This window comes from Rosa chinensis, chromosome 5 (assembly GCF_002994745.2).
Source record: "Rosa chinensis cultivar Old Blush chromosome 5, RchiOBHm-V2, whole genome shotgun sequence".
Classification (NCBI taxonomy): Eukaryota; Viridiplantae; Streptophyta; class Magnoliopsida; order Rosales; family Rosaceae; genus Rosa; species Rosa chinensis.
The window spans coordinates 5,917,218-5,931,213 of record NC_037092.1 but is presented as its reverse complement, the minus strand read 5'-3'; the positions used below and the strand labels follow the sequence as shown (position 1 = coordinate 5,931,213).

Below are 13,996 nucleotides of genomic sequence, written 5' to 3'. Positions count from 1 at the left end.
AAATTTCACCCCAGTAATGATATAGTTTAAAAAACCCACAATGTACTACAGCCTATCTCAAATTTTGATAAAATATTCATTTTTAGTTTAAAAAATTAAATATTAAAAAATAGCTCACCTCAAATTTCTAAACTTAGCTCATATGTTATTATTATTTTTTTTTTGGTCATATATATATATATTATTTCTTTGCTTGAAATATTTCATTTATTTTTCTATAATGCTTTAAGAGGCATAGTCACATAAAGAACTTGCTTTCTTGGTAAATTAGGTCAAATGGCCGAGAAATATGATACAGATTCAATTAATAATTAAAGATTTTCATTTCTATTCAAGAGCGTAGGGTACATTTTGAGTATATATATGTATTTTATCTTAGACTTTTGTTATTGAATTTCTATCAAACGTTATAATATATATATTTTTTTAATCAGTTAGTTATTTGATTATTTGATATATATTTAGTATATGATGCGGTTTAAAACATGTAACTTGTAAAACTTAAAAAAAAAAGTACAAGCATTAATGCTTATTATTAAAATATTTTTTTAATCTACTTCATTCTAAAATCTTAACTCCATCATTAAATAATAGTAATATCTATAAATTTTGAAGAAGCCAATTTACCTCCTTAAAAAAAAAAAAAAAAAAAAAAAAAAAGAATACCTTGCTGATTTCTAAGAAAGGAACCTGCTGCTCCGTTATTATCATTTCTAAAGTAGCATTCAAAAATTATCTGCGAATACGTTGTTATCAACTATTTTCATGACAATATTAATTGCATGCATGAGTCACAGAGTGGAACTGAGATTGAATAATAGCAAAGACTCTCCACGAAAGAGAGAGAGATAGAGTACGTAAGACTGTAAAGAGTACACAAAAGATAATGAAGATCGAAAAAGGGCGGGAGCTAGCCCCGAGCAAAACGGCGTCGCGGACAAAATAGAGGACCGCCGGCGCCGTCACCAAACGGAGTTATGGTAAAAAACAAAAGCATCTGTTCATATTAAAGAACAAACATTTTTAGTTTAAGATTTCTAGATCAACTAATAATTTAATTACCAGTTACTAAATATTATTTACTACGTGACCCTGGCGGGAGAGCGACGGCGGTGACGACGTTTCTTGTGGGTTCCGACTGCCGACAGATTTGCTCGGGCCCGGGACCCGCCGGTTTCCAGCGGAGGCCAGCCTGCACGCTGCTGACACGTTGACGGAGGCGGGTGGGGCCAGATCATCGGATATGAATATAATATGGGAAATATTAAAGGGAGTGGTGGGGGTTTGGGCACGGAAAAGGAGAGGGGCGGGGCCCGGAGGAGAGAGGGGTGGTTTGAATTGACGGCCGAGCTGCGGTGGCAGAGAGAGCAGTGGTGCTGACGATGATGGCGACGGAGTTTGGTGAGTGAGTCTGAGTCTGAGTCTGAGGCTGACACTGACATAGCGTGTATTAGTCTCCTTTCTCTCTTATCTATTCACTGCCCTTATACAGAGAAACAGTAGTAGTCTATGGTTTTTTTTTTTTTTTGGTCTAAGTACGAAATAATTACCGTAATGTATCCATCAAAAGAAAATCATTGACTGATTCATTCGCAAATAAATTGTATCATGTAATATTATTTGGTGTACGACATAAGTTTTATTTTGCGGTCGTGAGTTCGATTTTCAAATGAAATTTGTGGTAATTCTTAGTTGTTAATAGTCGTAAGTTTGAGAACCTGACGCCGATTATTTTCTCAAAGCTCCGCATGAGATCAAATTTATAAGGAAGCGAAGGTCCCCCTTACTCCCTATTCTCAATCTCATACAAGACTAGTTATAATTCTTAGTTGTTGATCACTGTTGATGTAATAATATATCGAAATCATATTCCTGATAAGCATGTATTCTGACAAGTAGAAAAACTTGTAACTCTCAAAAATTGAAAACAAGTTGCAAATATTTGGTAGTCATTCAAAGAAGAAACTTGGATCATTTCAGGTTAAGATTTAACTTACAAATTAAACTAGCATCAAGTTTAGGGCATATTGCTGTTTTCATATAATTTTTTATTGGGTACAGCTATTGCCACCCTACTAAATGCTTAGTTCACCATACGTTTTACTTTTGATCCTTAAAATTTCAATTCTGACCTTAAAAGTTAGAAAAACTGATTTTTTTTCTTTTCTTTTAACCTAAAAATATAAAAAGAAGAACAACTAAAGAGATAAATTTAAAAATAAATAAAAACAAGCCATCATTGATATATTGTACGTAGACCTCCATCCTTCTCAACTGATCATATGCTTTCCTCGATCTCTTCCTTCTTTATTTCTTATATATATACATGAAAAACTATACGTTAGAAGCCATAGATCCTAAAGACAAAAAAAAAAATAATAATAATAAAATAAAACAAAACAAAAATATGCAAAACAATCCCACTGTACTGTACGACCACTCCAATGAAGATAGAAGTAATTCTCAACTATCTTAGTCCATTTCTTTCTCTATTTCTTGTACGCACTGGTTGGACACTTAATTGAGATGAACAAGAGACTAAGTCAAGGCTCTCTCAGTATCTGGTGGAAAGAAATTTAAATTTAATTTGAGTGATACAGAGTATTTATGCAGTTGTGGTTGCATAGATCTTAATTTTATTTTATCTTTTCTCAAAAAAAATTTAATTTTGGGGTTAGTATTGAAATATTTGATTTAATTTAATTTTTAAGGTGACAAAAACAGCACTATTTTTTATTTTTCTCTTTTTGCAGGAGGATATCAAAATGTTCACATTAGAATTTGATTCTACTTGCAATCTCATTGTAATTTCATGCATGGTACTTCTTTTCTTCTTCAAATGATGTGATGAGCAAGTAAAGATAAAGGTGTGTATACATGAAAAAGACACATCATGTAAAATGGGACATTGTGGTTGGTGGGTACCATTGGAGAAAAATAGGAGAGCCTATTATGATATGATATGATATGATATGATATGTTTTCTGCGTCCAAAACCGCCGCCCTAAAAGGCCCCAAAAGCCTACTGGCAAAAGAAAAACATTGACCACTTAAACGAGATACCTCCATTTTTATACCACCTCCGTCTCTATCTCATCCACTTTCTTCTCCCTTTTTGAATGAATATAAAAATTCCCAGCATTATTATTCTAATGCAGATTAGATTTTTGTAATCAGATTGCAAATCTCATGTTTGATTTTATAAACAAGCCAGCTGCTACTACTGCCTCAGATATAGACACCTACACCCATTTCATTGATGCATATATTTTTGGCTGTATCACACAAGCTGCACAAAAGAGCATTACTTTGAACGATGAGATTACACAAGGACTCCTCCACCGTCGTTTTATAGATTTATAATTTTGGGTCCAATAATCCAACACAAGTTCTAGAAGTGTTTGTTCTTTATTGTAAAGTGAAAATGTTGTAGAAGTAATTTTTGTTGCATTTTGTATTAAATTTAAAACAGAGATAGATAATCATAAAGAAAAATAATAACTACAGCAAATTATAACAATTACAATAATTTACATAAATAATTGTGAGTTGTTGAATGAAACGTACCATAACAACATAAGAGATCATAATCAAATCATAGTTACAGTTTTTCGACCCTAATGTCTCACCAACCCTAAACCTCCTTCCGTAAACCACCTAAATCACTAGTTTCGGACATGTTTTAACACGACGATTCAGACAACGACTATTAGTAGTTGATTGTAACAAGGTTTGCAACTTAAGACGTAATGGATAAAAAATTAAATTATATTATACCATGTGTTTTTAACCCTAATGTCTCACCAACCCCAACCCTAACCATCCTTAGGTAACCATCAAAATCACTAGGGGTGGCCATGTTTAAACTTTGGCTCAATCTCCTTGGTTTGATATCATTGACATGAAGAAGATGAAGATTCACCCCACACATCATAAACCAAAGAACAAAACTACAAATATGTCACTTCCTCACTCACACTCCTCAATAGGTAAAACCACCTTGAAATGGATTGCTCATCAACTATGAAATAGCTGGGTGCGAAAGGGTCAAGCAGATTCCTACAGGTTCATGGTAAAGAGCCAAGAGAGCCAAGAGACAGTGACACCCCATCAAAAGCCGGCCGGCAGCCCACATTAAGCACGCGTTCATACATATTTTCCGTCCGGTCCGACCCGTACCAAACCGGCCGGTGACTCCGGTCCACCCAGACCCCAAAAAGTGAGTGGATTAGTCAAAAACGGTAGTCACTGAATTAAGGACACGACTCCACAGCCATGTTATGTCGGGACAGACATGGACACTTTTGAATTTGCCGCAATCACACGCGCTTCAACCTGAGAGTGGGTCTCTCGAATTCTCAGCGTTCGCCTGGAAAAACTATGGGCTAGCTGCTCAAACAGATAAAGAGCTAGCTTCTTGGAAAATATAAACTTAGATTGTTTCATAAAACTGGAAATTCACATATACAGAAAGCTAAGCTAGCTAAACTGGGTCCATCGTTGTTACATTACATTACAGTGGTGATTACATTACACTACCTCTCTCTCAACTTCTCGATCTTCAAACACAGCGAAGATGAAGAAACAGATAAAACTCGGAAAAAAAAAAAAAAAAAAAGGGAACGACGCCATGGATGACTAACAGACTAAATAACACCGGCAAAGTAGTTTGGTCATTTACAGCCACAACGGAGGAGGCTCGTTGAGATCAATGGGCAAGCCACGTCGGACGAACCCGAGATACGACGCCGTGCTGGACCCTTCCTGGACCAAGCTACTCCCCACAACCGGAGGCCGGGGGCCTCTGGACACCACAAACGACGTCGACCCCGCCGCCTCCTCGCTCTTCACGACGTCGTTCAAGACGCCGGTGTGGAGGAACTCGACGAGACGGCCGGAGTGGGAGGCCCACTGGGCGGAGGAGACGTTGAGGTCGAGGGAGAGATCTCCTCTGGTCAGCGGCGCCGGGAAGTTGGTCTTGGCCTTGTTTCCGCGGAGGGACCTGGCGGCGCCGTCATAGGCGAGAGCTGCCTCCTCCGGCGTGTCGAATGTGCCGAGCCAGACTCTAGTCTTCTTCCACGGGTCTCTGATCTCGGCGGCGTAGCGACCCCACGGCCTCTTCCTCACGCCTCTGTAGTGAGGCTGGCCGGAACCGGAGCCAGCCATGGAAACCAAACCAAAAAGACTCGGTAGTTTCAGAGAGAGAGAGAGGGTCACAAAATGTGTGTGAGAGAGATGAAAGGGTCCCACTAGAGCTCACTCCAGACACCCGTAATCGTCGGCTGGGCAGTTACTTATATATAGAGGAGCCCGCGGTTCACCGTTGGATCTGCCCAGGTGCGAGCGGACGGTGGCGGTTGCGCACGTGAGGATGGTGTGGGAGAGGTGGGGGCCTACGGGTTGGGGGGAGGGAAAACGAAAAGAGCCGCCGTCTGAGTTAGACGTGTGGGTTTTTAATGTGACTAGTCAGAGGGGGGAGGTGACGTAAGCCCTATAGAGCTTTGTACGGCTCAGCGGCGCCTGCCAATTTAATTTAAGTGGGGACACGTGGAGGGTAGAGAGGTGGTGTCATAGGAGGAGGAGACAAGAGCGAGGGAGCTGGGTTTTTGGTGGGCTTTGGGGTCAAATAAATCAATGGCGTGTTTGACTCGGTTGGGGTGAGTGTGACCACAGGTAATAATTACACCCACAGAGAGAGAGAGAGAGAGAGGTAATAGGTTAAAGGGGGGCTCTCGGTTTCTGATCATGGAGATCAAATCGTACTGAGGGTGGGTGGTCGTGGTCGTGGGGAAGCGGACTAGAAGGGTAAGGATGCTCATCCTTGCGTAAGCAAGATCACGGGTACCTGACAGAGATTTTATTTACTGCCCCAAAACAAAAAAAATTTACTTTCATTATCATAATTATTTTTAAACTTATGTTTTTGGTAAATTTGTTTTTACAAGCTTTGTAAAAACCCAATACATCACCTATTCTAATATTTGAAGGCAATTAGAGCTATGGAGTGTATACTGGAATTGATTCAAAGTAACGATCTGTACTTTGTACCGACGTGAATGGACGACTCGATAAAATTAAGTTTATTTTTTTGGTTATTCTGATGAAAATTTGATCACAAATGTCAAGAACTGAGATTGCACTTAGATGTTGGGTTACTTACCCCGGAGATGAATAGAAAAATTTTCGCAAAAAATAAATTGCAGGAATTTATTTAGCCACTAGATATTATAGCCTTATAGGTAAGTTAACAATGTACTAGTAGTCCTGCTGTGAAGAACCGGATTTCTTCAGAGTAGGAGATTAGATCCGGCCAAAACCCTAAAAAGGATCAAGTCAATGGTGGTACTCATTTTGGGGGTGAATGGACAATGGACTATGGAGGAGGAGTTGCAGAGATATAGGGGTGGTTGAATATAAGCAGAGAGTAGTTGCAGTCTTTGAGCTAGCCTCCATAAGCTCTCTGCAAGCTGCAGATACTACAGACACTAGTTCACGTGAAGGCCATCTCTTTTTGGTCTCTGAATTTCATGTCTTGCCAAGTCTGCGGTTAACGTTCTACATTTTTTGATCAAATTGGCTACTAATTTAAGTACTGGAGTATTTTACCACTAGCACTGTAAGTAAGTATTTTACCACTAGCACTGTAAATTTCATTTCCATTTTCCCCTAAGCGCCTTGGAACAAATGGGCAACATGTACCATATCTCAAATAAATGGTTTTGTCTATATTAGTCTGGTCTCGGATTGCGACCTGGTTATTTCGGCCGTGAAGAAAATCCTCAAACTCGAGGTATGTGCGACATTTTCCCTGCAAACCCAATGATGTTACAAAGTGAAACGGGGCCCTTTGAAACAAACCCTTTCGTTGACCTAACAGAGCCACAATAAAGTAGACTAAGAATTAACAGTCCGGAATTCCATATGGAAATATTGGGAGGAAGTAACATTTTGATCTCTACTCTATATGCATCACTTCCTCCACGTATAAGAGTGTAACAAACTTTACCAAAACTGAAAAGGAGAAAGAATTGGAGCAATGTACAACATATGGCACCCAATGAGGGATCTGATCTTCTGTAAGTGTTTCTACTGGATCCTCTAAGCTTTACTTAAATATCAGGGTCGCGAGAAACTGTACTGATGTAAGCATGCAAGTCCACATATCGAATGGTCGGGGATTCATGTCGTGGATCAAACTCAGTCCGGGCACCCAAGCAATAGCAGAATTCGACCAGATTAGGCATAGGGTGAGGTGAAGGTTTCTCGGATCATGAAAGCAAGATAGGTCCATTCTCAGCTGCTGTCCGCGATTGGCCATGATGATTATGGTGTCTGGACAGCTGGATGTTCTGGGATAAATTGGTCCTTTTCTTTGCATATGGAGCTTCTCTTGCTGCAAACAACAGTGTAAATCATAATTTGCAAGGTATAATGTATAATAATGCTAACCAACAGTTTTCTGTATTGTAAGGTATTGAATAAAGTTCACTTTTCAGTTCTTATTAGCACTATCTTCGGCAGTTACATATTCCTTGATCAACCAATATAAATATGCTTACCGGCCATTTGCTGTATTCGCAGTATATTCTGCCTCCTTTTCCAACAGCATACTGAACATGTAACGATAAGAAGGAAAAACCCCAAGACACCAAATGCAAGTCCAATTTTTGCACCGACGGTGAGGTGTGGCCCACATGTACGCAATCCAGGCATACCACAGAGGCCATGGTTGTCAGTGAAGCTGGAAGCAAACCCCAAGACAAGTATCAAGCTCAGATTTAGTTTCTCATATATAAATATGTAGTTATGTTCAAGCATGCAAAAGCCTATAATTTTAGATTAATTAATACTGATTCCATACTTGAAGCTAGCTCTGTGCAAAAGCCTTCCTCCCAGAGCAGCTGGAACCCTTCCGGACAAAGAGTTGCTATTAAGATATCTGCACCATGACAATTAGAAGTTAGTGTCTTCATACTATACATTTACATTTAACTTCTTAGGTTTAAAAAGAAGCATGACAAAATATCCCACAGTCTTTTTAACGAGGTCAACTGTCCGAGTGTTTCAGGGATTGATCCATTGAAGGAATTGTATGAGAGGTCCCTGCCAAACAAGTATGTGATTTCAATAATTACAGGGATACATAAAGAGTAAGCAAATAGAACACTCAACTCTGTATGAAAAGATATTAATATATAGTACTTACAAAACTTCCAAACTTGGTATTGCTCCAAGCGAGGTTGGAATGGCTCCATGTATATTATTTCCACTAAGATTTCTGTAGTGCATAAAATAGTGAGAATGCAATAATAAATCATGGTATTGTACCAACGTACACACTGTTATTTCATGCAAGTATGCAATGAGCTCATTCATGAGTTCATATGATTCAAAACCAAGTCTTGAAAGAGAAACTCACAAGCTCTGTAGATGACGCAATTTTGAAATGTCATCCCGCAAAAATCCCTTTAAACCTTGGTTGTCGAGACCCCTGAACAATCACAACAGTTACCATGAATGTTCACAAATGTCTTGGAGCTTTCTTTATGCAAAGATAATTATCCATCACAGTGGAAATGCATTTCCATTCCATTCACTCACTCATGCATGCATGTATTAATAAAAAAAAAGTTGGACTTTACAAGTAACAACAAATTAAGCTGCAAGATAAGTGCTACAACCCTGATTCAGTGAAGCACATAAACTATCTAGGAAAACAAACAAGACCAAAGCGTACACGAAAACAGTAGCAATTCAATTAATCACATACATTAAGACTACATTCAGGTACCCAGACTAGAAGATCTTCACCCACACCAAGGTAACAATTGCTAGTTCTCTCAAACTAAATCTAGCGCAATAACTAATCTGATAAAATTAAACAGAGAGCTCTACAAGGTGGTAAGCCTTTAGAGTTAGCACATTTAGAGTTAAGTTACATGTAGAGACTCACAAATGCCTTCAAAGAAGAGGCAAACTAAGAAAATTCAAAGTGGGACAAATTCAACAACTGCAACAGGCACATTCAGAATGATAAAGATCAAACATGATGGACAAGTAAAGTTGAAACAAGAAAGAAGCGAAAATATCAAACTCTCTATGGACAGGTAATATTACTTTTAAGTGGCACAAGTTATGCAAGCCCTGTGAAATTATAAACTGGATAAATATTTGAAGTGAATTGAGATTATCAGCTAGTTTACTTCACTTAAGCTAAGAATTGTAGAAAGTAAACCAAAAGGTTGAGAAAATAAGAGTGGCACGGAATGCCTCCATTTAGGCTAACACAATTACAAAGGGACGCAAATATAACAGATTAATATTAGACCAGGACCCTGCAAGAAAGATTTGATCTCAATTACCTAGAGCTACTACAGGACTTGAGGTGAGGGTCAAAAATTAATGTGAAGAGGCCAGAGGATGTCAGTACACAGTGGAAAAGTTGGGACTCTGATGCAAGATGTTAGATGTTCTTCGCATGTGGCAGTGAATTCTTTTAGCAACAACACAAATAGGTGGTAAGTTGGCAAATACGAGACTGATGTGAACATAAGATTGCAAGGAATGCCTCTGTTTATTCCTACTAAATAACCAAATAGGAGCAAAAGTAGTAACAAAACAAAAATTATTCTATATGTTTAAATTCCTGGGTTAAACTTGATGTTCAGTCAGTTAACTTGATGTTTACAACTAATGCCTTCATGAAAGAGTTTCTTGAAATCTTGAATTTGAATGAACTTTTTTTCGTTTTCAACAATTCATGAAAGAATGAATTAAGGAAAAACCTATGAATATACCAGCTCCAAGAAAAGACCTCATGGTAGTCAATATGGGTCCCCACCATCCCAGAACGAAAAAAATAGAAGAATCAGAGAACAAAATTGGTACTAATTTAACAATGTAATTTCTTTGACTGAGAAAATAAAGAGAGTAGTAATTGAAGCACCTAAGCAATTTTGAAACAACTTGCAAAAAAAAAAATTCAGAAAGATAGAACGAGAGGTAAGATCAAATAAGATAGATACAAAAACGTGGGATACAAGATCAAGAACATACAGTCCGTCAATAACCCATTTGTTGCTATTTCTATCCAATTGGCAATCTGCTCCACTCCATGGGTGTTGCTGGGGAACACACGGATCACCATTCCACCCCAACCGAACAGGAAGCCCTAATGTAGTCTTCAATGTTTGTAAAGCCTTTACTGCATTTTTAATCGCAATAAGAAACAATTAACTTCAAGCAAGTTCTGTACAGATACGTGCATTATATATATATATATATATATATATATATATATATATTAATAACAGAAAAAGACAAAAGCAATATGTGAACGATGTCTTTAACAGAATATATGCCTTCTGTATTTTCTAATAGGTATGCAGAAAGATGCTCCGGAAAACAATAGAATAGTGAAAAAAGAGGATTGTAATAGACAAGATCAAAGAGTGCATGCCTACCAGTTTGTCTTAGTATAATACTAAATTTTTGTTGATAAGACTTGATACAATAATAAATTCAGAACATAGTATATACAAGAAATAAATCACATACATGAAACATATGCAAGTAAACTAAATGAGCGGAAGTAAATTATTCTTGCAAGATTCTAGGTGAGGGTTGAAACAAACTTAAACAGACAAAAACAATGAGGGGGTAATATATACCTTCATCTGGTAAAGTTTTCGACTCGGCGAATATAATTTCAAATATCTCAATTGCACAGATTATGGCATGATCACCTTTTGTAGGTTGCAAGGTTATTGTCAAACTCCTCCCATTAACAGCAACAGTTGTGTTAAGTACAAGAGCAGAATAACGGTCCCCACTCAGTTTGACAATATCCACCTCTGGAAATGCAATTTCACCATTTATAATAACGTCAAATACTCTCTGACCTACACCAGTGATCGCTGAATCTATCTCAGCAAAGTGTAACCAGATCGAGTAGTTTCTATTAGGATCAACGTCCATGGTATATTCTAAATCGGGCTGACTGTCGGAACTCACAATTGCTTTCTTATAAAGCCCTGCTGGATAAAAGTTTGGTGGTTTTGAAACCTGCTTAATGCTGGTTTCAGTGGATATTGCCATAGTACCACTCTGACCAAAGGTTTTAGTAGGTCTCCAAAACCTATCACCGCCCCACGGATCCCCACCGTAGTCAGCACCAAACTTTGGCTTTCCATCACCACAACTCAATCTCGACACTGTTCTAAGAATTATTCCTTGACCAGATTGTTGGTTGAAATGGTACGCTTGATCATCAATTTGAAGAATTTCCAGGGCGAGGATTGCTGGATCACCATGACCAGTGCTATGAAAGCAGATAGAAACAGTGGCATCAGTAAGAAACACTTGTGCTTCGGCAAAAACTTGATCATCCTGGTTGCTCCAACCAGATTTTAAAGAAGTAATCAGAGTACCCTCAACAGAAATATCAAACAAAGGCTCAAGGTCATCGCTTTTTGATTTAACCGATCCAAAGAAAATCCTCACTGAGTAGTGTCCTTGAGGAACTCTATTGATATGGTAACAATTTTCAGGACCTTCAGACAGCGGAAAATATCTCAGCGTATCAAGGTGAGGACTGACATAACCCGGGAGAGAAGCATTACTAGGAATTCCCCCTGTATATCCAAAATCTCTATACCAGAGTGTATTGGTTGGCTCTGTATGAACATCATGACGAGCCCCACAGTTTATGCGCATCGCATAAGGCGCTGTACTCGATACAGCATCAGAAGAGTTAGAACCAAAACACGAACCAAATAAGAACAGCAAGATAAAGTAAACAATCAAGTAACATTCATTAATCCTATACACATTTGCCATATGCATGATGATAACTGAATCCCAAATTTACTAGAGAACATGTAGCAAAGACCCAACCTAGTCTTAAATCTCAGTATGATCACCCTAACTTGGTAAAATTCTCACTTCCAGGCACAGAATCAGCTATTAATTTTACATATTTTCCGAGTTAATTATCCAATAAACGACTTTAAAGCCTTGATTTATGCTCTTCTGTGTTCCGAATTTGGAAGACTGAAAATGCAGATTCGTTTCCTTTTCCTAAAGGAATACAAAACCAATTGACTTTCCTATAAACTAAAACAAACAAATCTTCCTTTACCAAAACAAGAGCAACTCGTTTCCATTCATTCCACAATCCATTTCCATTTCCATTTCTACACAATATCACCACCAAATTCACCGCAAGATCTCCGCCTTAACACACTAAAACTCACACTGAAAAACTCAATTATCCACCTAAATTCATCGCAATGCCAACTCCGAATCCAAAATTAAGAGCAATGAACTGAGAAACAGAAAACGAAGAAATTAAAGAACCGGAAAGGTGTTAAAAGCACTCACCGCGCTTCGCCGAAGCCGGAGAGAAAACGGAGCAGAACACGAGAAGCCATTGAAGAAGAAGAAGAAGATGATGAAGAAGAATCGACCTCACCATTGCTTAAGCTGTAGTGCAACACAGGGTAGTACTACTACTCACGCGGCCTTGGCTTTTCTTCTTTCTCCACTATACTATATCCCATTCTCGTTCTGCACTCTCAGCTTTTTGCTTTGCTTTTGAGAGAGAGAGAGAGAGATTGGACGTGTATGCCACTAGACGCTAATTGCAGTGAGAGTCATATTTTCTTGGCGTTGTTGACTCGTGACGATGGGTGATGTTATTGTGTGGCGAATTAGTATGGAGCTTCATGAAGGTTCACCGCCACGATGGGCCTTTTAGCATTCTTAAACGGTGCGATGGTTGTGTGGGGCCCCATTTGAGAGGTGAAACGGCGTCGTCATGTACAGAGCACAGTAACGTGGTGTGGTGTGGAGTCGACGGAATATTTAAGCACAGTAACGTGGTGTGGTGTGGAGTCGACGGAATATTTAAATATGCTTCAATTAGTGCATTAATCAGTGATTTATCGTCGTTTTTAATGTTAATTGAGAGGTGATTTGGACTGGTGTGGGGTCGGTTTGATCTGACGGATGAGGTTGGTCATCAGTTTCTGTGAAGACTTATGGAAATGTTGACTTTATTGAACGTTGACAATCCTTTTGGCGTGGATCGGTGCGCGATCATCGGAGGTGGCTTTTGTGAATAATAAGCGACGTAAAGAGCAATGAAAGACCCGATCCGACCCAGCTAACAAGTTATGGATCATAAAAAATGAATTTATGGGGAGCGGTTTGATAGGTAAATCACTAATGGGATAAGGACGTCTCCTTTTCTAAATTGCATGGACCAGTTTAAAGGGAAACCTTATAATGATGTGAACGTGGAGGTCCTTAAATTGAGTCCTTTTAGTTTGAGTTTGATGACATTTTGTACTTCTACGAAATGAAATAGTTTCATGACATACATGACTCATATAAGAGTGTCACATGGTTCGAAATGTTAAGAATTAGGATTCGGTGCAATTTAAATAGCGGATACATGTTACGAAACGTTATTAGAAAAGTATCAATTTGTACATCATTTTAGATGTTGTTTTAGGTAATTCTAATTGAGTTTATTTCACTTTATTTTATCATTTTCACTTATATCTAGCTTGAAGATGTTAATTATTATCGTACGACATTGCTTGAGTGACTTGTCTCTAATTAGAGTTTTTCTATTGGAACCTCCAAATTTACTCACTTGACCTCTATGCTTTTTACACCTCCTATCAAATTTTTAAATACTAAATTTACTCATTAAACTTCACTAAAGTTCCTCAAATAACCTCACACATATAATTTACAAACAAACTAAGAACTGTTCAAGAAAAACCTAATTTGTGTTTAGGCCAAACTCTAGGTTACTTGACCTAGTGGTAATAGGATTTAATTAGAAGGATCTAAAATCCTAATCAATGTAGAATTATTTTCCTTGTATGATTGAGATTCTATGCATTGTAATCCTCTATATAAAGAGGCCACTATTATCAATGAATATACACAGCGATTATCTCTCAATTTCTGATTCCCTAAAACA

General features: G+C 38.2%; 2 protein-coding genes across 2 annotated transcripts; both read right to left on the bottom strand.

The window, feature by feature from the left end:
• Window positions 1-4,414: 4,414 nt before the first annotated feature.
• Window positions 4,415-5,291, bottom strand: LOC112201927 (ethylene-responsive transcription factor 12). Its single transcript, XM_024342846.2, has one exon. The coding sequence runs from the start codon at window positions 5,164-5,166 to the stop codon at window positions 4,678-4,680; it is 489 nt and encodes a 162-aa protein (XP_024198614.1). The 5' UTR covers window positions 5,167-5,291; the 3' UTR covers window positions 4,415-4,677.
• Window positions 5,292-6,767: 1,476 nt separating this feature from the next.
• Window positions 6,768-12,670, bottom strand: LOC112166372 (receptor-like protein 4). The gene is made up of 9 exons (XM_024303213.2): window positions 12,382-12,670; window positions 10,671-11,726; window positions 10,057-10,204; window positions 8,420-8,491; window positions 8,207-8,278; window positions 8,032-8,103; window positions 7,862-7,939; window positions 7,560-7,741; window positions 6,768-7,393 (listed from the first exon to the last, which is right to left on the bottom strand). The coding sequence occupies exons 1-9, from the start codon at window positions 12,473-12,475 to the stop codon at window positions 7,269-7,271; spliced, it is 1,899 nt and encodes a 632-aa protein (XP_024158981.1). The 5' UTR covers window positions 12,476-12,670; the 3' UTR covers window positions 6,768-7,268.
• Window positions 12,671-13,996: the final 1,326 nt, after the last annotated feature.